Consider the following 26860-nt stretch of genomic DNA (forward strand, 5'->3'; position numbering starts at 1 on the left):
CCAGGCCTCCCTTATTTGTTTATCTGATTTTAAAACAATGCATATTTCATTCATCAGACTGCCAAACCAGTTGAGGATCCACTCGTGAAGCATAAGGAGGAAGAAGAGGAGGTAAAAAAGAAAAAAGAGTTTGACCCAGACAGTGGACTTAGTATGGCAGAGAAAGTTGCAAAGAGCGTCACACCATATGCACATTTGCCCTACGAAGAACAGGTAATTTGCTAACATTTCTATTTATAAATTGGTGTTTGCAGGAAGTTTGAGACCACTAGTGGAGTTGCAGGTAAGAGTTTGACAAAATACAGTTGTGGGAATGTAGTTTGTTGATATTCAGATCAGGACTCAACAATGATAAAGAATGAATTTGAAACATGTTTAGTTAGCTTTTTTGATATAAGCTTTAGATAGGCAGTTCTATATCATAATTGCTCCAAATTTGAAGAAAAATTTGTGTTATTGCCAAAGTATAGATAAATAGTATATAACACAATTTGATGTATTATTTCTAAACTTTTTGATATAATTTGTATGCACAGTTTTAACATTTGATTCTCTAAGCCAGCATCCACTACATTTAGCATTGTTCACATGATATACCAGTTCTTTATACCTTCTAAAATACTCAAATTGTTTCAGTAATCAGTGTCATGATGTACTTCTTGTAAATGACAATAATTAAAATTTTTATTATAATATAATTATAATAATAATTATTAATTTAATACTACTGCCACTAATAATAATAACTTTCTATTCTGTAATCCTTTCATTTCCAAATAATTTAATAATAAAACCGCTGTTCTAAACTTTTAAGTAGTTTTTTAAACAATTATTGCAGTACAGTATATGAAAGTGCTGAGGTCACACCACTAGTGTTAAAGTAATTTGTTCAATCTTTATGTAATAGATGTCATATTATATTGATTAGTCTCATTCCATGCCAAATCATCATGGCTGCCAACCTTGACCATCTTAGATTTACATTCAAGATCCTAGCAAATTGTGAGTACATGAAGTAACGGACATGTGCAAAATTTTAGCCCTTAGTGATGCATAATCTTCATGTCATAGGGATGCAAGTGTGAAGATAAGTACAATATAAAAAGTATTTAATTTTGGTAGGGAAAATGTGAGACAATTAAAGGCACTCTCTCTTTAATGAAAGTTTAATTTTGGGATGGCTTTGGGAAGGGGTAAAATTTTTATTAAAGTATAGATGTGTAGAAGGTATACTACTTGCACCAAGCACAAATGTGGCACTGTCGATGGGCAACCCTCAAACTCGCACGTAGTGAGTGTGGACTCGATAGGATGGTCAAGCCACTTTGCATGCATGAAGGTGACCAACCAAGCAAGAAACCCAGGCAGTAGGGATGCTTTCTAGAAAAACTAGCACCGAAGGGAGCCTGTACTATAAACACTGCTGTGAAGGGTGACAGCAGAGCATGCATTACCCTAGTGCATCCCACATGTAAAGAAATAGGATGCCAACTGTAGTGTCTCGTACTCTTAGTCGGGAAGAGGCACTCTTCCCAGATGGCCTGGCCTTGGGGGGCAAACTGTGCACACACACCAGTAAAATGACTGTCAGTACAGGGGCAACATTAAGTGAAAGTTAAGGAAAGGAGGCAATAAACTGATGCAGCCAAATCACAATAAACACTATATCCACATAAGAGCAAAAACGAAAAGCTAGGAACAATGTACAAACAAATGGCCTCCACAGGCTGAAAGTTGTGGCTGGCTGGCACTTAAGAAAGAAGGATGTGTTAAGACTGGTGACAGTGAATAGTGGTCGAGGCCACATCAGCGACAGAACTGAACTGACAGGTTGCTAGGATGTTACTGGCTGGTGGCTCTGCACATGCACACTAACTAGAGGGTGGGGTTTGTACTTTAGGCCGAATAAATTATTTCATTTTTAGCTGTCATGGTGCTTTTTCACGAACCATGCAATTTTTTGTATTCTCACCGGTATGAGTGCTTTTCCATGTGAGGTGTCCACAGTAGGCCAACAGAAGACTGATATGACCGGATGGGAAGTTCTCGGCTAATATAGCTTCTGAAAGCCACCAAGGGGGCTTCCCCAGAAATGTGAAGTTTGTATCTGTATACTGTGCAGGTATATTGATAACTGTAATTTGGAAGCTTTGTTAATTACTTCATGGCAGTTTTTAAAACAATTCTTTATTTCATAAAATGGGTTATGAGAAGACATTCTCCTTTATAAGAGATACCAGGGCTGCACCTCATAGTTGCCTTAATGTAATTTATTTATGTATCGGGTTTTATTGTGTGCTAGAAATAGAATGAGGTAAATAGAAAACAAATTCTGTACATGATTTGAGATGGGTTTAGTGCTAGATAACCACAATATAAAATACTTTATACAAGTTTGATTATATTAATTTCTAAAATAATTATAGCTCAAGATCAAGCAGAAGGAAGCTCTACATGTGTTGCGGAAATTTGGAACCGAACTAGCTAGAGTCAACCCAGAACTGGTTGATTGGGTTCACTGGCAAAAGTTGCGACGACAAGGGCAGGTGTGTGAAGTGGATGACATTGTCCCTTCACCAATCACAAATGGTTATCGTAACAAGTGTGAATTTACAATTGGTAAGTTGATGGTATTAACTAAAACATTACCTGAACTCATCTTCATGATTTCTTTTTTCACCTGGTTAATCTTGTACCTGAAGGATCTCTAGTTGTGTAAATTTCTTAAAAGAAAATAACAGCAATCTCAAACTTGACTGCTCTTGTCAATTTCTCATCAAAATTCTACCAGTTTCTCCAATTTTTCTACCAGATTGTGCATCTAATTATTGATTGGGTTGTGTGTTGGCTGTGTGGCTGCTCCAGCTTGGCTGTGTACAATATTAGTTGATACATATAATAAGTTTGTTTAGCCAAGTTTTTAAAAATTAATTCCAGCACTTCTCCAGTGTGGTTTTGTTTGTTGTGATTTTACTTATTGGATCTAAATTTTCTCTATATGGGATTTAAGCAAGCTATTATTGATGTCTTAAATATTAAATCATAACATTCGTTTCAATTGTGAGTTGACAAAGGGGGAATTCATTCATATGTGGGTAGGGGATGGAATTGTCCGTTAGCTATTACTAATCGTCTAATTTTTCAAATTGTGTATTCTTTCAGGTATCAACCCTGAGAATAATTTGCCAACTGTTGGTTTTCGTGTTGCAAGTTATAAGGAAGGCTCGATGGATGTTGCTCCAGTCGAGCATCTTTGTCATCTTTCTAGCCAGATGAAGAGAGTTGTGAAGGTGAGTCAAGCTTACACTCTCCCGCTGTCCCATCCCTTCACCATCCACCCTCCTCCCCACCAATTTTCAACCTTACCCCTTACCCCACCGCCCCAACTTAAATCCCTCTCCACCTCTACTGAACATTTTCCAGTCGCCTACTCCAATCTCAATTACCCCTCGTTTTCTTCCACTCCTTTTTTCTCCTCCCTCCCTCTCTTTTTCTCCTCCCTCCCCCTCTCTCTCTCTTTTCTCCTCCCCCTCCCCCCCTCTCTCTCCTCCTCCCCCTCTCTCTTTCTCCTCCCCCCTCTCTTCTCTCCCCCTCAATAATAAGAATGTCCCCTCATTCTTATTCTTCCTACTTTTTATTTTTCCACCCCCCCCTCTTCCTTCTCCTTCACTATTACTCCCCCCCCCCACTCATTTCTCTCTCAGAATATGCTTTCAGTATTTAAATGTGAAAAGGATTAAGAGCAGTGAAGTGACTGGTGACTTGGACAAGGGTTGACCTATTACATTTATAGCCTTGATGCCACCTTGTTCCTGGGGCTTCCCATTATTGGATAGCCACACAAATCTCTCATTAAAGCTCTCTGATCCCCCTACTCACACCTTCTCACATTGTTCTACTATTCCCTTCCAAGATACAAGCAGTCGCTTCTACCATATGATCTCTCTCTTTCTCCTCTGAACACACTTCTCTTTAAAAGATTCTCCGTCAGTCTACTAACATTTCCGTACCACCTCAGTGTGTTAGACTTCGTGTTAGACTTCTACCACCCCAGAACTCCAGATTTCATTCCTTTACTGCTTTTATTTGTACCATTTCTCTCCTTACTACCTCATTGTTAAATTGATCTTGCTTACACCAGCTGCTTTTCTCAATATATTAATTTCTGTTGCTTGTACCCTTGACCACTCTGCCAGTTTCAGTATCCAAGTTGCACTTCCATGTCAGGGCTAGGAATAGTATACTACAGTGTGTCCTTAACCCCTAGACGGCAGCTGATGTTAACTAACATATAGAGCTTCAGCCAATATCATTGTTGCTCTACTTATAAATGTCTGTAATTACAAGACTTGACAGTTCTGTTTTTATCTAATAAAAAGATAAACCTTGTTATATGATAATACAAAAATTTTCTATTTAGTGACTATGTGGAAACATAGCCACAAATATTTATACAAATTTTGTTTAACATTATCCAGATCATGTTTTGTCAGGGAGGAAAGGGTTAGGTGCCAGGTCAGTCTTTAAAGAAAAAATTGATTATTTGATCTAGTTGTTGCTATTATACAGCTAACATTGTTTTACTTTTGAAATCCTTGCAGGAATTTGAGACATACGTTAGAGATTCAGGACTTGCACCATTCAGTCCTTTAACGCACGAAGGAGTCTGGCGTCAGCTGAATGTAAGAACATCACGGAACGGTGATATTCTTATTGTCCCCGTGGTGAGTGTAATTTTTGTATTCTTCGTTCTGTGCATTTAAAAACAAATGCATTAATGTATGACTGATCCCTTTATGAATAGGTTATGATCAGACCAGCCAGTAACTTCAGCAGCTGCCACTGCCTGACTGAATTTAACTTTTGAAGACAGATTTGGGATACCATTACATTTCTTGGAAGTGCATTTCACAGATTTTTTCCATTGATTGTTCTTCAAGTGCCTTCATTGAAAGAAGATTTCAGTGTTAACTCATAATTGATATGCTATAATTTGAAATTGCTGCACTGATAGCATTTAAAAGGCCTTGTTTGATAGTTTGCCATTTGCACATTTCCCCCTTGTGTTGCTCACTAGCACCGGGGCTGCAGCTTCCCTGAGAACTGTAACTCAAACCCAAATCCTCAGAGTGGTGGAGTATGAGCAGCAGCTTTGAAGATGACTACAACCACACAACTGCTTCTTGTGATGGTCATTTCTGAAGACTTCACTCTTCATCCCTTTGCACGTGCTCTGATGCATACAAATGCTGCATTGATCCTCTTGATAACTGAGCACTTAGTGGAGAGGTGACTCTGGATCTGGCACTGTCTCACCATATGAGTTACACTCCTGTTGTTGATCCATTCTACCTGCTGAAGACTGCAGGTAACCAGTGAGTGAAGGTGGACCTCAGGCCCTCTGCAATTCTCTCATTGCAGACTGTAGCTTTACCACTATGCTAGCTATCATCTCTGAAGTCGATGGTATCAAGTAGCTCTAAACTCGAGACAGCCGCTTCAAATAAATGTCGCGGCAAACTGTCTCTTCTGCAGCTGATTTGGGTGTAACTGGCTTGCTGCACTACCCAAACTTCAGGTCACAAAAATTACTAAACTTGGACTGCAGAGTTGGCACTTCACTGCTCTCAACACTGCCTCTCACTGGACGAGAACATCACATGCTGCTCGTTTCAACTGTTTTACTGTATTATTCTTACCTCAGGTTTTACAGCTGATCTGTGCTCTGTAGCACTCCCTCAGTGAACTATGGAGTAGTCAAGCCTCAATGAGGCCCTTCCCCTCCTCAACCAGGATGTTGGCCACTCCGTTGCCTCAAGTTTGCAACTTTTGGGAACTGATAAATTACACCTCCCAGAGGTTAATTTGGCTTCTCGCAACCTCACAATGTCCCTGGTCATCAAGAAAGTCCGGATATGCCAATTCTTAAAAAAAAAAATTCTTGAATAATTTTAGAGGAATGCCTGGGATACCCTACCTCGGCAAAAGCTAGTATGAAAGTAGTGTGTCAAGCCATGAAACTACTTGTGGTTCCCTCACGCTGTCACATGATCAAGGGTCAAGTGTTGAGTGGTCCTCGCATTCAACCTGTTGCCAGTCACGTCCTTTACTCTGATCCTTTGTCTCGGGGCCTCTCTTGCTCCTCTGGGTGCAAAAAAGTCCTTAATTGCTGTGGTGATTTGCAACTGCCATATTTCAAAATGTCGGGTAGGCTATTCCCCTGAAAAATCCTTAACAGAAATTTCTCCTAAACCATGTAACTTGCACACTTCCTGCTTGAACTTAAATGGTCACTGGACCATCAAGTATGTACAAGGTAGGAAAATGACTCTTTGAATCTAGAAAAGATACAAACAAAATGGCAATAGTAATACCAAAGGATGGTGTGCAAGATTGAAGTTAATCCATACTCACTCACAGGTGGAACTGTTGTGAACTATATTGCATTTTGCATTTATTTTGAGCACAGGTTAAATCAACAAATACAAGGCAGCTTACATCTATGGTGAGCCACACAATTGACATGCTATAAGGAAGTTGTTGAATTTATTTTATTTTTCTTAACAGATCCATCCTCAAGAGATGAGCAGAGAGGAATTAGATGACCTGAAGAAGAATATTGTCACATACTTTACTGAAGGGCCTGGACAGTCATTGGCAATAACCTCAATTTTCTTCAAAGCATATGGACAAAAGTAAGTCGCTGAAGTATTAGCCACTACTGTAGGTGTACTATATAGTTTTCACATTATTTTGTTTTAGTTTATGCAGAATTAGCTCAAAATTTTTAACACAACTATGGTGATTTTAGGTATGTAGCCCACTGGTGGGACCTTGTACCTTGAGTTGCCTTGGAGCATTTCCAGGACTTAGCGTCCCCCGCGGCCCGGTTGTCGACCAGGCTTCCTGGTTGCTGGACTGGTCAACCAGGCTGTTTGGCGCAGCTGCTCGCAATCTGACGTATGAATCACAGCCTGGTTGATCAGGTATCTTTTGGAGATGCTTATCCAGTTCTCTCTTGAACACTGTGAGGGGTCGGCCAGTTATGCCCCTTATGTGTAGTGGAAGTGTGTTGAACAGTCTCGGGCCTCTGATGTTGATAGTTCTCTCTCAGAGTACCTGTTGCACCTCTGCTCTTCAACGGGGGTATTCTGCACATCCTGCCATGCCTTCTGGTCTCATGTGATGTTATTTCTGTGTGCAGGTTTTGGGACCAGCCCCTCTTAATATTTTATCTTAAAATCTTAAACACCTTACATCTTAATCTTAATCATCTTAAAATCATTTTAAGTATTTGGCTTGGGTACTATATTTTTATTATTTCTATTAAAAAGTGTCTGACATGGTTTGTTTTTTTAGATCAGTAAAAAAGTTTATTGCCAATAATAAACACCAAAAAGCATTTGCTGAAAATTGAATATCTGAAAATGCTGACTAAGCTCACTTATCCGGACTACATGGAAAGGACCCCACACCGGATAACCTGGACATCTGGATAAGCAGAATTCTTACTGTGAAAGTCCAAAGATGAATATATTAGCAATGTTTTATACCACAATCGACATAATTCAAATTTCCACACATTCTATAAATAAAAAATATAACTTAAACAAACTTATCTTGTAGTTTGTCGTCTTGATTGACACTGTAGATCTTGATATGTGTAGCTCTTGAAAATTTATGTAACCTAATCTCCAAATATCCAGATTTCTGTCCAGATATGGCGAGGTTTTGCTAGAAAATTATTCGGATGCGATTTTGGCAGGATAATCCCAAATATCCAGTTCAGCGGGCTTCGGATAATAGAGCTCATACAGTAACACACATGCCTTAACTCGTGACTATTAATTACAGTTGCAGTTAAAGGCAGAGGTGCTAAGAATATTGTGCCAAACAGTGTGTGACAGTTGTGGTCGACAAATCCCAATTAAAATTTTAAAATCTTACTCGGGTTAAGGAAGGAAATAATGTTCTTGTAAAGTGATGCTTCCTTAATTCAGTGACACAATTTGTTATAGACATCATAGACTTAAGCAACTGAAATATTATTTTTCAACAGAGAGCAAGGTGAAGAGGAAGAATATGAACATTTATGGGGTCTGGAATATATCACTGAAAGTATTCTTGACAAGAAATTCCGTGTGTCCCCAGATGCTTTTCTACAGGTGAGGAATTTTTTGCAATGTAGTTTACTATGGAGGAGTTATTGATATTTTTCAATATCTATATCCTTTTCTCTAATATTTATCATTATCCTTTTGTTACAAAGATGATGCCTTCTTATCCCGTGAAAGTAGTGCATGGGATGATGGTAATGAATTAATGAATGGTTTTGAACTGTTAATTTTATAATATGGGAAAATCGGTAGGAGCCACGAGGAGAATTTCAAACTGCACACTTTGGGTACTCCCAAACCCAAGCTCTAGACCACTACACCATGATATGTTCAAAAGCATTGCAATCTGGGATTCAACTGAATTCTCTAGGGGTTCTGAGGCTTCCACTGAAGCCCTATCAGGGGTTGCATTGCTTTTGACTATATGGTGTGGTGTAGTGTTCTAGGGTGTGGGCTTAGGTGTACAATCAATCAATCGAATCCTCCTAATGGCATTTACTGATTTTCTCATTGATACATCATGTTCATGTGATTTTGTCGTGCTTATAAAATGTGGCTCATATAGATGGAAGACATTTGAATGGTCTTCATGTTTTCTTTTTACTTATCATCCTCCCTCATTTTACCATTTCCCAACTACTGTTTTTCCCTCTACATCATTAATCTTATGTTTACACTAACACTAAAGGGACATGCGGGGACACTAAAGCCCTGAAATCATCTCAAGATAACCTCAAGATAGTTCTGAGTTATGCCTTTCCTTGTGTTGGTTCCAAAGATTAATGTCACCATGGCCCAGTCTCTAACCAGACCTCCTGGTTAGTGGTCTGGTCAACCAGATTGTTAGACACTGCACAGCAGCTGGCATCCTTGGTGTATCAATCACAGCCTGGTTATTCAGGTGTATTTGGAAGGTATAAAAGTTCTCATTTAGCACCATGAAAGGTTGACTGGTTATGCCTCTTAGAGGGGCTAATGTTGAAAAGTTTTGGGCCCTAAATATTGATAGAATTCCCTCAAATATCTATTGCTCCACTGTTTTTCAGTGGAGTAATTTTACACTTCCTGTCATGTCTCCTGGACTAATGTGGAGTTATTTCCATGTACAAGTTGGAACCAGTCCCCTCAATATTTTCCTAGTAAATTATCACTCCCCCTCTCCTTTTTCTTTCATTTCCCTTTGTCTACATAGCCTTCCTGTCATTCCTGGCATGGGATGGGATGTTAAAGTTGTGTGATTTGTTTTCTTCACCTTTAAAGGGAGTGCCATTCTCATTACAATTGGCATCTTTCTCTCTTCCCCCCCCCCTCCCCCACCTCCCCTAGTGTTATGGAACAAGCATATTTCTAGTGTTACTGGGCCTGTTTTCTCAAGGCATTTTTTCTTCCCTTACTCACCTTTGTAACTTCCCTACTATCCAAGCCCAATTGTTAGCAGTGTGAGGAGCCAAGCTGTTCACAGGCTGCAATGCAATGAAAGGAATTTCTTTTCAATATACAAATAGATTCTGAAAGGCGAGGTCAGAACAGAAAGAGAGAAGGGAGATGTACTTACCTAGACTGCCTTGTGGTGATTCCGAGGATCAATGTTCCCACGGCCTGGTCTCAGACCAGCCTCCTGGCTGGTGGTCTGGTCAACCAGGTTCTTGGATGTCTGAATCACAGTCTGGCTGATAAGGTATCCTTTGGAGATGTTTATTGAGTTCTATCTTGAGCACCCGGAGAGGTTTGGCCAGTAATTCCCCTTATGTTAACGGGGAATGTTGAAAAGTCTTGGGCTTTTGATGTTGATAGCATTCTCTCGCTCTACCTATTGCACCACTGCTTTTTGGTGGGGATGTTACACAATGAAAATGTATTATTTACTTTCAGCCCTGGTGTATTAATCCCTCAGGAACCTCTCCATTAAAGGATGGCCACAGCAGAACTTTCTCAAGTAGAGTTTATTACTGCACAAAATCTGTCACGCTTTCAAACTTGCCCTTTTCCCTATACCGTGCTTATGCTACCAACTAATTACCACTAGTTCTCTTTGAGTATTGTCCCTTTCCATGCCTAAGTTTAATTTCAATGTGTCAGGATTGGTAGTAGTATATTGTTTCCATTTTTAATTCCTATACTAATATTCCTTCCTTTCATTATACCATTCTTTACCCCCTCTACATTTTCTGCTGCATCTTCCATAATGGTTTTCACACTGCTATAGTCTGGAAGACAGGTACAATTAAGGAATTGATGAAATGAGCTGATGTTTTATTGCTTCAAGTTATGTGGTGAGTTTGATCTGGCCTCTCAAGCGCAGAGTTGTGCATTTTTGTAACCAGTACAAAAAAGTAACTAATTTAGTTGCTTGCGAGTAGCCATTGAGAGTCGGCAAATTGTCTTCAAAATAGAATCAAATTGCTTCCAAGCTGTAACCATTCTCCCAGCTTACGAATTAAATACATTCTACATGATTTTGCAACCAAGTACTTGCAGTTAAATTTTTTATAAACTTGGTTTTTAGTAACCATGCTTATCTTTTTAGGCTAAATTATATTACAAAGGGAGAAATCAGAAAATATCATTAAGTAACATTGACTTGGCCCCCTTAAACCATTTGCATCTAGTAAGTTTTTTTGCCCTCAGGTAAATACATCTGCTGCAGAGTTTCTGTATGACAAAATTGGAGAGCTGGCAGAACTGGACGGCACATCAGCTATTCTGGACATCTGCTGTGGCACTGGCACAATTGGCATTTCTCTTGCAGATGTTAGTATTGAAAGGTTTTGTCTTGTTTGATTGTTTTAAATGCATAGTTTGAATAGATATTTATGCATGTTTTTTATATTTATTAATGTAGCCCCATTGCAACTACAGTGCTGTATTTACTCAAATATAAACTGCATCTTGGAGAAAATATTGTCATGACAACTTGCACTGGAATGCCATTATCATTTTAAGTTTTCTGAGCTTATCACACAAGGTTAAGATAGGTCTTATTTTGATATTGATAATTTCTTCTAGTGGTGTGCTGATTTCTCAATACAGAATCGTTTTTTTTATGTAATAAATTCCAGTAGATATAGGAGCAGCTAACTTCTGTCTACTGTTAGCATACTTAGGCATTCTCTCACAGCTTACCAGTTTTCTTTGGAATAGGATCTTCCAGTCAGATTACAACAAGGTCTCAAATTATTGCTGGGTAGACACTTGACCCTTAAACTGCTTCTGTCGTTCTCAAACGATAGATTGATGGAGCTCCTGTCATTTGTGAACAGTTTAATGTGCATCTTATTATTCAAGGTTCCTAGATACAATGTGTGGTTGTCATTCAACACTAAGAGACCTCTGGAAGGAGGAATCTATTGCAAATAGTTTACTTAAAAATTAATTTTAATTAAAATACTAGATTTCTTCTCAAACCTGAAATGTTAGTTTTAAGATATATTGAGGTAATTAAGTATTTTTTGTGTACCTGGAAAAAGGGCTTAATACATAACAGTGCACACTTAGAGGGTTAAGGATTGGTGACTAATCGTCACAGCTATCTTACGAAGATGAGTTATTAGGATAGACTACAGGAATAAAACCAGTAACTGAAAGACAGAAAAGTTAAGGGAGACATGATTATTGCATAAAATTATCAGGGTAATTGACAGGGCAGATAAGCCCAGATGCCTTGTTTGTGTACCACCCATTCCAAGTAAACACAGATGGACGCTCAAGTACTCAATTGAGCAACAGACATTAGAAATAAATTTTGCGGTCATAGTGAACAAGTTGAATGCACTAATGTGAGTGGTAGAGGCAAACTCCATTCACAGCTACGAAAATAATTGATAGAGTGCGGTAGTCTTCGCAACCTGCGCATCAGTTGATTGAAGACTTGTATGGCAAGACCAGAGATGTGAAATTCAAACCCAGCAAATACAGTTTGGCAAGTACTCCTGCCTGGGTTGGGTTGGGGACTTGACCACCTCCTCCACCTCCTCCACCCAATTCTATCTTAACTCGCCCAAACCTACCATGGGGCTCAACGATTGCTGTTTCTTAAACACTGCTGAACCCTTCTCCTCCAACCCTTTGACCAGACCTAACAATCGTGACCATTTTATAGGCTGTGGTATCAAAACAGCTGAAATTGAGGTTGTGCACATTCTTATTGTCTGCCAAATGCCATTCATGGTTGAGATCTTTACTTTTTCATGCTTTGCTGATGTTCTTGATGTCGTGCCCCATGTAATTTTTCTAAGAATCGGGAAGTGATGGCTTACAAAGACCATCTGTACCATCCACGCTGTGCAAATGTTACCCTTTTCTAATAATATTTAAAGGCTGATATAATGCCTTGATCAAAGTGGATAAACATAACATTTAAGGTTAGGGTGAAGGTCTCAAAAGTACACCCTATGTCCTGGAACATTATACAAAATTAATAAAACCTTCAAAATAAGGTTTTTTTTTTTTTTTTTTTTTTTTTTTTTTTTTTTTTTTTGAGATATATACAAGAGTTGTTACATTCTTGTACAGCCACTAGTACGCGTAGCGTTTCGGGCAGGTCCCTGGAATACGATCCCCGCCGCGAAGAATCGTTTAAAGGTTCTTTTCAAAAAGAGAACAGAGCTATGAAAATTGGTTAAAAAACTGAAAACTGAATCTAGTACCCTAAGAGGAGAGAAGAAATCAAAATAGAAACTGGAAATGAAAATAAATTGAAATAATATAATGAAATACTCCTGTCCTGTTCCCAACCAATTGGTCTTGTCGGTGGAGCAACGACTTTACTTCTTGCAGGCGTACCTGAAACGAAGAGTGCAATACTCGATGGTCCAAGTGGTATATAGTTGTACTGGCCTAATGCTTTTTGACAATTATCTTACTTTACAGGTGGTTAAAAAGTTAAGCTACCACCACCACCCAAAACTTTCTAACCAGGTATGATTGCATTCAAACATCAAGAAAATTCAAATTAAACTGGTTAACACAAGAAGGCTAATGGGCATGAAAAGCTAGTTTTTACTTCTCCATATTCACTGTTAAGAATGACCACCTAATTTCAACCTTTTGATTCAGAGTGAACTAGATGTAACAGGTGACAGCACTGGCCTATGTAAATGCAGTTTATAACATTGTGTTCTCTCCTGTGTTGTAAGAAATCCCCTAAACATTTAAATATAAATAGGTGTTTAGTCCCAATTAACCTTGATTTTAGAAGTTGTATAATATACAAGTATAATGCTGTGAATAGATGCGTGTCATTTTGAATAACTTCAGTTAATTTTCTTAGTCAATTCCCCTCATATCATCTTATGACTAATGCATACCTACCTGGTGAAAATATTGATGTTTACATCTGTATTTCAGCGGTGCCTAAAAGTATATGGAATAGAGTTGGTTGATAAAGCGGCTGATGATGCCCGCTTTAATGCAGAGGAAAATGGAATGGATAATATAGTTGTGTTTACTGGAAAAGCTGAGGAGAACATGCAAGTGCTGGTGCAAAACTGTTCAAAAGTCAACGTTGTGGGTATTGTTGATCCTCCTCGTGCTGGCCTTAGTAAGTACCTAATGGTTTTTAAATGCTTAATAATCCATTTGTAGTGTTCATCAAATGTATTAATAAGTTATCCAACATTAGCAGATTATATAAGAACTTAGAAAATAGTTTTTACTCGTGAGTGTAATAGCATTATTTGATGTTCTTTCCTTCTTGTCCACAACCAATATCACCAACCCCTTATTGTTAATCCACCACTAGCATGAACCCTCTACACCTAATACTGGTACACTACCATCACAATACCTGTGATCAGTAGCACAAAAGGTCTGAACTCTCAGAGTGGGTATCATTAATACTTTTGCTGTGTAAAATGCTATTTGGGTCCAAAATAATTACATGTAGTTTGGGGGAGTGCGTGTGTCAGTGTGCGTCCACAGTGCGTCCAAAATTCCATTTGTTTTCAGATTATTATGCGACTTGTTTTCAAATGTGCACCAATGTCTTGCACCAATTTGATACCAAAATGAATGATGTAGCATGAAAATTGTGGTGAGAAAACTGGAGAGTATAAATATTGGATTGTGGTTGTGCGCTCACGGCACCGTCTGGCCTACCTTGCGGTATGCAGCGGGTGGCTTGCAGGCCCAAGCAAAGTGTTTAGTGATGATGTAGCACCCCCGAGAGAGGGGGGGGGGTTCCTTGGCTGCACAGTGGTGCTGTGAGCTCTTGCTATATGTCACCCTTGGCACTGAGGCTCTCAGTCAGAAGGGATACAGATGATTATTTTCACGATGCCATCTGTTTACTCGAGCCCTGTATACCTGCAGAAGTTTTAAATCTTCGCAAAACCTAAAGAAAGCCCTGTTTTTTTGTTCACCATCGATGCAACAACCTTGGTTATATGCAGTTGATGGGTTAAGGAAATGTCTTTCAACCTACTACTCCTTTCCTGCAGTTTTGTCTAGAAATGTCTTCCAGAAATATTCCAACACAGGCAGGAAGACGAACATTTTTTTATTTGATAATAACCGAAGGTCTGTACACGAGTCATCGCATTGAAAGTATTACTAAATAATTTTAGTTGTTTATGAGTCTTGGTGTACTTATTCTATTATGTTCATATAGATATAATAACTGTACATCAGTTATGTAAAAAACAGGCAAGAATAACTAAGACTGGCACATGACAATATCTGTAGTGACTTAGGACAAATGATAGCCAATCTTTAATGGTTAATCACATTGCAGTGGAATTTACTTGACATTTGTTTTTACAGGTTATCTCTGCATAATGTATTTATTTATACTACCTGCTTGCAATGTAACTGCTCTATATGGCAAGATAATAATACATTGGAGTGAAGTCATTTTGGTAATTGATAGTTTTCAATATTGAGAATTGAAGCAGCCCATCATCTTGTTGTTATAACTGACAAAGTGGTGAACTGAATTACACAAACCTAGCCTAACCTAACCACTGGAGCCACACATAGGAAACTTAAATGTTTGTGAACCACTATGATTTATAGTACGTCATATTTTGTCTGTGGGGACTTTTGACATTCAAAATGCGATGTAGTATTCGAGAGGGCAGACTGATTAAAGGGTATTAGAAGTGTTGCTGTGCACAACTTGAAATTTCATCTCATCTTCCTTTGTACACTAGAAGGAAAATATGAGTGTGCATGCAAGAATTTCAAATATTTTCAGTATTTAGATAGTCTGGTGATACAGTTCTCATTTTATAGTGAGGCATTTGTTTGCAGATGGTAATGTTGTGTTTGGCCTTCGTAAGTGCGACAACATGAAACGTCTGGTGTATGTATCTTGTGATCCCACTGTTGCTTCCAAGAATTTTATCAACCTGGGAAGACCACAGAGCAAGCAGTATAAAGGTGAATTCTTCATACCTCTAAGGTAAGCTGCACAAAATTGTAGTATTGTATGCCATTGAATGGATTCATTCTTCAGTTTTAATAGATTTGTTCATTCTGGTATTCCCTACAATGAGCAATAGATTGAATTTTCTGTGCCAATTATAATTGGAATTACTTTTGGAAGATGTGATCTTATGTTGAAGCAACTAGTGGCGAAGAAATGTTGCGTGGTAACAAGCGTACAGTGTTAGACAAAAGTATGTCCCACTCTGCTAGAGGCTGCACTTGTGGCAAAAAGAAAAGAAAAAAAAAGGGGGGGGGGGGATTGTCTTGTGGGTGAAATATTTGAGAGATATATGCGTCAAGTTCATGATGTCATGATGTGCACTAGCTTCCTGGAGTCACACAGCTGGGACGGTTGCTTGTTTTTCTCCCTCTCCCAATGGGTGAAAGTACCCCTGAAACCCTCTCCAGGTATGTTTTATACCAATTAGCAGTGGTGTTGATGGTATTATGCCACCTGCCAAGGAACTAAGCAAAGAAATCAATGCTTTAAAGAAGCACACCACTAAAGTTGGGAAATAAATTAATTGTTGGGGTGTATTTAATTTGACATGAGGAAGTATTGTGCACATTTCCTGGGGGAAAGAGTGATGCCTCACCATCAGAAACATCAGTCTGGTCATCCCAGGAAGATGTCTTCAAGATCTCTGAATGTTTAAAATGTTCATTGGAGAGTACCCTTCATGTTACAACCGGGTGTAAACCCTGAAAAAGTTTTCCTGGGACGACAGATGTTTCTGTGATGGTGTGCCACCTCTGTTTTCCCCCCACAGAAACACTCAATACTTCATGTTGACTTGGACACACCCAGCAATTAAATTATTCTCTTTTGTGGCCTGCATCTTTTAAAGCAATCTGAGTAATGGTTTCTTTGCTTATTTCGTTGGTAGGTTTTTGGACACATAATAGCAATGTCTACTACACAAATTGCTAATTAGTGCAAAAAACAATGGATGGCCAGGGAGCAAAATGCAGCACACAACCACGGGCTGCTTCCTGGGGGTGGAAGCCTGGTTGAGGACCGGGCCGCGAGGACACTAAAGCCCCGAAATCATCTCAAGATAACCGCTCGTGATGACAGCCAAGTGCCCCCCGGCTCTGGTATTGTGGTCGCTCTAGAGAGTTAATGCCGTTGTATACAGTACAGTACTTTGTTTAAAATATTTCACCCACCAGACCACCAAATCTCCCCCCCCCCCCATCCTCCTCCTCCTCCACGAATATGTGCTGTCCTGCTCAAGGCGACACATACTTTTGACTAGTACTGTATATGGCATTTATGGGTTGAGAAATGGAGTAACGCTTTGGTGGATGTCATATGATTAAATTACTGTTCATCTTATTAGATTAGTGTCACCTGTGAATGTGCTTTTTTCTTACACTATATAATAATACTTGTATTTTATTAACCTATAATTTATTACTGTATTATAATTTTTATTATACAGTATTTATATTAACACTTAACATGAAATATAAATACTGTATTGTATTGAACAATTTACAAAAGATTTCTATCCATACAGAGCAATACCTGTTGACCTGTTTCCCCACACCCCTCACTATGAGCTGGTCATACTGTTTGAGCGGTGGGAGGAGCGCAAGTGGCGTCGGATAATGGAAGGTAAATAAATCAATTTTTATTTACTTCAATAAATAGCAGGGTGTACGCAAGGGTTCTGGGTGTCGTGATTAGCTGGAGTCTTGGGTGTCATGATTAGTTGGGGGTCTTGGGTGTCATGATTAGTTGGGGGTCTTGGGTGTCGTGATTAGTTGGGGGTCTTGGGTGTCATGATTAGTTGGGTGTCTTGGGTGTCATGATTAGTTGGGTGTCTTGGGTGTCATGATTAGTTGGGGTCTTGGGTGTCATGATTAGTAAGTTGAAAGGTATAATTGCGCCAGGTGTGGCCTGTTGGGTTTTATACTTCTCATAAACTTGTTTTTGTAAGATGAATTTGCATTTGAACTTGGAATGTCTTCCTCAATGGACTGATCAAACATATTTATATTTCTAATATTATTCGGCCTCCAAAATTAAGTATTCCTTGTAATAGGTACTGTATCGTGATTCAGGATTCATATATTTCAAAATTCTAATAATTGTTTACATTATTGGCATGGATACTGGGGATACCTTCCACGATTAGTCCATAAAGTCTTCTGATTAAGGAAGTATGATGGACGAAGGTTAAACTAGCAAAACCTTTTTGTTTCAGGAAACCCACTTCCACGAGATGAGGAGTACTTCAAACGCATTCCTCAGAGACCCAGACAGGGACATGATTTCCAACAACCCACAGTGAGTTTTCCTTCTTCATTAATTTACCCTTTTTTAATATTTATAAGATCTTTGTAAATTATTTGTTAAAAAGGTTTGCATTGTTTATTAGTAAAGCTTGTATATCAGCTGGAATTTAACACTTGATATTGGTAATAATTGCATTTTGCAAATTGCAAGACATTGACAAAATTAAAAAAAAAATCAACTTGCATAGTTAATATGAATAAATTAGATTATTCAAATTATGGTTCTTTCTGAATGTTTATTTTTAGACTTCAGCTTAAAAAATAAGTGGCTTACAAATGGGACATATATATACAGAATAATAAAATTGATAAAATAAGATATTAAATATGAGGTTACCTTGCACTGATTCAGAGGAGCGACATCCCTCCTGACCCAGTCTCTGATCAGGCCTCGTGGAGAGGGTTCCTGAAGCTCTACTCCCAAAGACAGTTATTCAGTATATTCAATTTTAATAATAAAAGGATAGACTGGTAAAAAATAAACAGGGAACTTGCAAATATTCAATGGGGAAACTGTTCTAAGTAATACAATTCCCACACAAGGAATAGAAAAATAACTTCTGAAGCATATAAGTCTGTCTGAAACATATTCCTTTGAGGAAAGCCAAAAAGAGGTCCAATGTAGAAAGAGAATGCAGACAAAACTACAAAAGAAGGAAAAAATAACAGTAATGCTTAAGCAGACACAACTTTTCCTGCAAAGAAGGAATAATTTTAATTTAAACAGGGAGATTGAAGAAAGGTAACTAGAGCAGAAAGCAATTCAAGAAATAAAGAAAACCCCAAAATATTTCTTCACGTGTGTAAAATCAAAGGCAAAAAAACAGTCAGTATTGGACCTGTTCGTACAAATGAAGGGTCATACACTGAGGAACTGATATCAACACGAGCGTGGCAGATTTTGAAAGAAAGTGACATGCCCATGCACTCGGCCCCGGGTCCAGACTCGTGGAATTCAACATTTATAGAAATGCAAAGTGCCAGTAGCACAGGCACTCAGTATGGTGTGGAGGAAGAGCTTGGATACTGGGAAGATACCAGATGTTACATACTGTCCCATACAGCTCAAGAATAGACAGTATTCCACTAATTTAACCCCACTCTGTACATTAGCACAGAAAATGAGGACAATGAAAAGTGAACTGAACTAAAACTCCAGTGTATTTACAGGTCATAACATACATAAGCTGTCCCACACAATTACACACTTTAATACCTCGTGACCTGCTCAGAATGGAGACAGTCTCTCGTGCTCACAGCTATTGATAACAGTCACAATAATAAGAATTTCCCCACCTTACAGGGGAATACTAATCAAATGGCTATTTCACTCCAAGTATAAACACATTTCTGCCGCAGGCGCTTCTGCCAGCATGCGGCCTGCAGTCGGACGAATGCGTTCAATTGCCCAGGGCTAGTGATTTCCCTACTAAGCCATCTCTCTTAAGCTATCATTCATTTACTTAGAAACTGATTAGCAAAATTTAGCTGATCATAACTGGGACAACATGTAAGTAAATGAATCAGTACTAACTAAATACATATGATCTAACATAGGCTTCCACACAGGCTGGGGTGACAGGCCTGGCCTAACTGTCTGCTGCCACATGCACAAGGACTGAAAGTAACATTACTGCTAAACAAGACTACTGACTGAATATAGGTGAAAGGTATATGTAACAGCTTACATTAGGTAAGCTTTAAACTGAAATACTGACATACATAAGAAGTACAGTAACTGACGAGAAGGAAAACTGGCAGCGGTCCGCATGTCTGCCATGTGTGTGTGTGAGGTGACTCGGGCTTCTACAAGCATAGTATTATCCACTACAATCAATATTACAATAGGTTAAAACATCCTTGGCCTTAACTGCCTTCATTCACACTCTTAACTATACAACTCTAGAGTTCTGCAAAACATCTCTGGGCCATGAAGACACTAGCAACTCTCATGCATTCTAAACACTCGCAACAGGGTTGGCATCCCTAATCCCACAATATCCTGTCGAGCCAGAGAGACCTCCAAATACCTCCTCGCTCTCCTGTTCCCTCACATACCAATCCCCTACAACATGAATACCTGCTATTCATCCAAGACATGAATAATACTCTCATTCCTACAATATATAACAATAGGTAACAAGGCACAATCTATCATCTTTATTCAATCTTAAGGGTTAATATGTTAATTACTTCTACATAAATGTTAGAGTAAAAAAAATCGTCACTGATATACTGGTTCGTAACACCAGATGCGCTTAAATCAGCAGACATAGCCCCTCTAAACAAGGAAGGGAGCAAAGCATTGGCAAAGAATTATAGACCTGTTACACTAACGTCCCACATATAAAAGTATTTGAGAGTGTGATCAAGTCAGGTCACCAGTTTCATGGAGACCAATGGCCTCCACAACCCAGGCCAACATGGATTTAGAGTAGGAAGATTTTTGCTTCTCACAGGATACAGTCCTTGTACTATTGCTTTTCCTTATTCTCATATCAGATATAAATGAAAATACAAGTCACAGCTTCGTTGCAGATGACACAAATTAGCATGAATATTATCTGCTGAAGACATGAAAAACTCCAAACAGATATTAATAAAGTTTTTGACTGGGCAGCAGAAAATAACATGATGATCAACAGTGATAAATTCCAGGTACTCGGGTACAGTAAAAATGAGAATCTTAAACATAACACAGGGTAAATAAAAAAACAATCAAATCTGCCCATAGTAGGAAAGCAGCATGTAAAAGATTTGGGAATAATAGTGTTTAACGTTTAGGGAGCATAACCAAGCAAATATTTTGTCAGTCAGGAAAATTATGGGATGGATTACAAGAACTTTCAAATCCAGGGATCCCATCACAATGGTTGTACTATTCAAATTACTTGTGCTGTCCCATCTTGAATACTGCTCAGTGCTCACTTACCCCTGCAGAGCAGGAGTGTGCACTGAAATAGAGGGAATACAGAGAACAAACATATACTGCACGCATAGATGCAATAAAGCACCTAAATTATTGGGATTGTCTCAAAGCTCTCCAAATGTACTCGCTAGAAAGGAGACGAGATAGATATCAAATAATATACACGTGGAAAATACTGGAGGGCCAAGTTCCAAATCTACTCGGTAAAATAACAACATACTGGAGCGAACAATATGGAAGAAAATGCAGAATAGAACCAGTGAAGAGCAGGGAAGTGCCATAGGCACAATCAGATAACGCTGTATAAACACCTGAGGTCCACGGTTGTTCAATATCCTCCCAGTGAGTATTAGAACTGTTGCAGGAACTACCGTGGACATCTTCAAGATAAAACTAGGTAGTTTCTTCGAGAAGTGCTGTACCAACCAGGCTGTGATGAATGTGGGCCTGTAGGCAGCTCCAAACAATCATGCTGCTACAAGTGAACCATGTTGGACTGTGCTCACTGTGTTGGACTGTTGGACCAAGTTTTCACTAGTTAAGCCTGGCCCAAGTAGAACCTAGAACCCCCATCAAGCAGGTAAGCCCAGTCTGGGCCAAGCCTGGTGGCCTGGTCATCCATACTGCTAGATGCCGCTGCTCGCCTCCTGACGTGGATCATAGCCACGGAAACTTTTACATTGCAGTATTAAGTTCCAGCTCTTGGTGAAGCCATTGGTCGAGAGGAAAATAAAAGAGAGGGGGGGGGGCTCGCTGAGAGTTCAATCTTAGGCCAAAAAGGGAAAGGAAGGAAGGTGGGGGATGTCTAGAGATTACTTTGTTCTCTGGAAAGGAACAATTCAAGAAAAACATGGCTACATGAAATTTGTTAATATCATTGGTGTGTTATAGGAAAGAGCTGAAATATGCCAGGTTTCATGGCTCAAAGTATAGATGATTAATTGGGGACAATGCAAAAATGTATAAGAAGCAGAGAATAAAGAAAGCTGTAAAGGTAGTGTGCCTGGAATGCACTTTCAGGAAATTTAGCAAATTTGATGACAGCTCCCCCCCTCCCTTTCCACCCCTTTGCCATCGTGAGGGGGGGGGGTAGGGGGGCGAGGCTTGGTACTCACCTAATTGTGCTTGCGGGGGTTGAGCTTTGGCTCTTTGGTCCCGCCTCTCAACTGTCAATCAACTGGTGTACAGATTCCTGTGCCTACTGGGCTCTATCATATCTACATTTGAAACTGTGTATGGAGTCAGCCTCCACCACATCAATCCTAGTGCATTCCATTTATTAACTACTCTGACACTGAAAAAATTCTTTCTAACGTCTCTGTGGCTCATCTGGGTACTAGTACCAACTGGTGGGCAGTTGCCAGTGTGAGATGATCTTTGGGATGGTTTGTCCTCTTTCCTTTTGAAGCCTTATGCTCCTGCTGCTGTCTTCACTAATTTTGCTGGTTGCCTTTTTCCTCTTCATGTTTCATTTGTCCTCCCCACCTCTTCTCATTTCTGATTGTTTCCTTCCTGTCAATTTTTGCCATTCTTGAATATTCTTTCTGATTTCTTCTGTTTTGACGCCGGGTGTTTAGGGAGGCACAGTCTCGCCCGTAGAACTGGTACTTGATATTGACGAGCGAGGGGATGCTTTTATTGTTAACTTGCCTTCATTGCTGAGCCCGATCTCAACGGACTGACGGCTCTTAACCCCTGGGCGGTGCTTGTTATTATAGCCTGTAACACTGCTAAGTGCAAGGAAAAAAATATAAAAATTTATTTCTTGTTAAAGTGTTCAAATGTGTTTCCTTATCATGGGGGTGGGAGTGATTATTTCTGTTTACCAATGATGTGAATGAGCTGAGAAATTTGATTATGATGTCGCAGCAAGTGCGCGCTCAAGCAGTTTGAGTTGCCACAAATTTATTTTTGCTGCATTGTTTAGTGTCTGGCATATTTTAGCACAATTTCTTTTGCAGATATTGTTCAATATATTGTCACTTGATGTTTTATTATAATACAACTTGCATACATTCAGTACACTCACATATTAGTGTCAAAATTATGCACATGCAAATGTTTTCTTTTACAATATATATAATATGTTTTCAAATTATCATCAATATGTACAGGTTTTTGCACCATTATTGGACATTTAGAAGTGCTGGAAACTGTTAGTCATTGAAGCAGTTGATATGGAACAAAGGGATTGTCACAAACCTGTTTACACACGTATATATTTCCCGAACATAGTGTTGAAATACACAAGTCTTTGCTCTAGTAATCTGTTAGGTGTTTTACACTATATTTCATCAACACACACACGGTGCAAGAAATACATACATTTCATCTACATTAGTGTTTTTCCAGCACCGTATTCGTGAAAATTGGGATAATAACCCCTCACATTCAATAACTTCAGCCGCGTATTTTTGTTTCCTGAACAATATGTTCCATGAGTGGCTCATCAAAATATGCAGTAAAAAAGTACATTTCACACATGACCTCACAAGTATTAGGGAAAAGGTCTGTAATCCCAACATTTGTAGTCAAAGGCAGGAACTTGTGAAACAAAATCTGCACCATCACCCCACACAAGCACACCTGGTGTTTTGCGAGACACAACAGCGGAACCATGGCGAGGAATCGTTGCACACCGTGGACCAGGAGCTGAAGCCTGTCTACGCACAGTACAGACGCGAACTGAATATGAGGTAAAATCATGTGAACATGAGGGGGCTTTGTTCCTCATTGTCTCCATGTGGTGACAGGTGACGATGTTTGGCTGAATGAGTCGCTGCCCACGACTGAACACCACCTGGTAACCACGCTCACCACTGGCACTGGCAACAGGCATGGTAATACTATTTTCTGATTCAACATCTCTTAAACCAGAAAGTCGCCCTCCACAGACTCGTCACCCAAAACATCCTCATACTTAACCACATGAACTGTCTGGTGGGGAGCGAATTGGTGTAGAGTGAGGGTGAGGAGGTAGGTCTCACCCTTGTGGCACACACACTATCATTCTCACTCCATTTCACTCTCATCGGAGGCCTGTGTATAGTCTTTATCAATGTCAGTCATCAATATCAGTTTCCTCACCATCAGGAAATAATTCGGTATGAATTTATTCTCGGTCAGTGATTGGGTGGTGCAGTTCACAGACTGGGGTCATGAGCCAGAGTTTCATGCGCTTGTCATGGTGTCCAGATGGTAACTGAGGGCTTCTCACAATGACGGTCTACGCTTGATTTTTTCCAAGGTGGCGTCTGTGTACTATCGTCCCTGGGCAGCGTATGTGTGCCATTTAAATCTTATGCGGTACTCCCAACCATACATACTGTATGTGGTGCGCCTTCTGCAATAAATTACTCAATCCAGCTACAGTATATATGTATTGCATCCTTTAAGGGTTAAGGTGGCGATTGCAGGGGTGTATATCCACGATGCACCCCTGGGGTGCATCGTGGTGCATAAACTCCTTTTTGATTCAGTCATTTGTCACTTTTAGCCCCATTCATTCTGGTACATGTGTTGTTGCAGCTCCTTCTCAGGAAGCAGCTGCCCACTTTGCTTCATTGGCCTGCACTGGAGACCCCTCCCCCCCCCCCCCTGTTTGGATCTCCATAAATGCCCAGTTGGCACTGTTCTCCCGCACCACATTGCAACTGGTGATAGAGAACTAAAAGATTGTCAGTTTTGTCACAAGCATATTAAATATATCCTCGAGGCCCAAGACCATTCTTTCCTCCAGATAAATATGTTCACTCGGCCTTCTCATGATCGTTGTTGTCAGCCTTACCCTCTGCTGTCAAGGTGATGACTTGCCTTTCCTCCAACAATGGTTTCAATTTGCGATTGATGCCTTGTCGTCCTGGGCCACCAATCATGGCTTGAAGTACTCTACAACTAAGACTTGTGCTATGACATTTACTCTGAAGGAGGAGGTTCTTTGACCCTCTTTGTTGCTTTATGGTAATCCTCTTTTGTATAAAGATTCTGCTAAGCTTCTGGGGTTAGTCTTTGACACTCATTTGTCTTGGTTGTCCCATATCTCTCTCCTTGGATTTGAATGCTCTAAGGCCCTCAACTTAAGGTATTTTCCCATACTTCCTGGGGAGCTGATTGGTGCATGCTCCTCTATTTACTGTCCTCTCATGCTGTCTAATTTAGATTATGGCTGTCCTGCTTACTCATCTGCCTCTCATTCAATTTTTTGTCGTCTTGATGCTTTTCACTAAACTGGGTTACGCCTCCGCTCTTGTGACTTTCATTCGACTCCTACCCTGAGCCTGTATGTTGAAACCCACATCCTGTGTCTACAGGATCACTGTGATCGCTACTGTCTTCGCTACTTTGCGCGATCCCTACAATACCCTCGCTCTCGCATTACCCCTCCTGTAGGTTCTTTTCTTTTGCACCACCATCCCCTTTTTGTACGATTGTCTCGGTTGCAAGGTTCTTTCTCGGTTTGTGTTACCAATCTTTCTCATGTCGTTCCATCCTTGACCCCCATGGAGGGTCTTCTCCCAGAGAGTTTTGTAAAACCTTGACTCACATGACGATAGCTTTTACCCATTCTACAGTTCTGAAACTCCTGTTCCTTGCTCACTTTTCTTCACACTCCAGCTCCATCTTCACAGATGGGTCTAAGTCTGTCGATAGTGTAGGCTATTTCATTGTTTTTCCTAACACACTTGTATGTGTTGCCTGCTTCCGGAGACCAAGATTTTCACGGGAGAACTTTATGCAACTTTGCATGCTCTTCATCACCTGCTTTCTCACTGTCGATCTTCCTTTGTTGTTGACTCTGTGCCCTCATGGCTCTGGAGTCCTTTAATCCAGTCCATCCTGTGGTAGTCGAAATTCAACATTGGTTGTTTCTTATCTCTAGCGGATTTAAGACAGCCGAGTTTTGCTGGGTTCCCAGTCATATTGGTGTTTCCATAAATGAGTGTGCGGATGCTGCTGCTTAGGAGGCTACCTGCACTTGTCCCATTTCCCACAAAGGTGTGCCTTTTTTTTTTTTTTACTTCTACCAAGTTATTCATTCCTCAATCCGTTCCCGTTGGTAGTCATTGGTCTTCTGTTACTGGTAACAAACTGCATACGTACTGGTAAGGGAAGTGTGCCCCCCATGGCCTTCCTCCAACCAACATAACCGGCGTTGGAAAAGGGCTCTGGCGAGGTTACGTATTGGCCATAGACGTTTAACTCGCAGGCACTTGATGAAGTGCCGTCTTGCTCCTTACTTTCCAACTGCATTGTCCCTCTTACGGTTGTGCATATCCTTGTTGAATGTTCTGGCTTCTAGAACATGCCTGCAACTTGCTTAACGACTGTTCCTTGCAGTCACCTGTCCTTCAATAGCATCCTTGATGAATCGGATCGGATACCTTTGAAATCACTTGCTCTGTGCACTTTTGTTCTAGTATTGGCATCCCTAGTGGTATTTAGTGCCTTTTGAATATCCCACACATTTGATGGTGCAACATAGTCTCCCCAGCTTGGCTGGGGAGGCTGTGTTGCAGATTCCCCAGATTCTTTTAATATTTTCTTCCTTATTCATGATTATTAAGTAGTGCTGTGGCCCCAACTTAGGCAGCTGTGTTGTGACTACCACCTGCATGACGATCTTTTGTTACATAGGCAACTTAATTTTCAATACAATAATCTATATTTCACACTGCACGAGCAAGCAAATTCTTTCTTCTTCGACATTGTATGTCTTTATAAATACATACACTGTATACATAGAGAAGAAAGGTGGAGGCATTTGTGTTTTGAGAAGACTTCATGTTATGAGCATTGTCAGATGCACTTGTAGGGGAGGGGGGGGGAGAAAGTGCCAAGCCATCACGCCTGCATAGCAGTTTGAAAGCATTGGGATAAGGATTTGGGATGAAACGGGGAGGGGGGGGGAAGGAATGGTATCCAACCACTTAAAAGTCAGGGATTGAATGCCGACCTACATGAAACGAGATGATTGCTCTACCATCCAGCCCAAATTGTTGGGCACACTTGTAGGGGGATCAGTTATACTGTATATGTGTGTGTGTTCAACTTCTGTTCGTTAAAAAGAAATAAAATTATGGAATGA

At 39.9% G+C, this 26860-nt stretch overlaps 1 protein-coding gene across 8 annotated transcripts in view; it reads left to right on the forward strand.

Moving 5' to 3' along the window:
• Positions 1–26860, forward strand: part of LOC123761376 (tRNA (uracil-5-)-methyltransferase homolog A) — a 50958-nt gene that overhangs the window by 9902 nt on the left and 14196 nt on the right. For all 8 annotated transcript variants that reach the window (XR_011224745.1, XM_069313556.1, XM_069313587.1 and 5 more), the window contains exons 5-15: positions 58–213; positions 2427–2619; positions 3163–3290; positions 4602–4724; positions 6568–6695; positions 8060–8165; positions 10746–10868; positions 13464–13656; positions 15366–15516; positions 17066–17163; positions 17756–17838. Coding sequence is in view for 7 of the 8 variants with exons in the window: in XM_069313556.1 (XP_069169657.1) it covers positions 58–213; positions 2427–2619; positions 3163–3290; positions 4602–4724; positions 6568–6695; positions 8060–8165; positions 10746–10868; positions 13464–13656; positions 15366–15516; positions 17066–17163; positions 17756–17838 (1482 nt within the window). In the remaining variant the exon portion in view is untranslated. The remainder of the gene's footprint in view (positions 1–57; positions 214–2426; positions 2620–3162; positions 3291–4601; positions 4725–6567; positions 6696–8059; positions 8166–10745; positions 10869–13463; positions 13657–15365; positions 15517–17065; positions 17164–17755; positions 17839–26860) is intronic.

The sequence above is a fragment of the Procambarus clarkii genome, chromosome 7, assembly GCF_040958095.1.
Source record: "Procambarus clarkii isolate CNS0578487 chromosome 7, FALCON_Pclarkii_2.0, whole genome shotgun sequence".
NCBI classification, from domain to species: domain Eukaryota; kingdom Metazoa; phylum Arthropoda; class Malacostraca; order Decapoda; family Cambaridae; genus Procambarus; species Procambarus clarkii.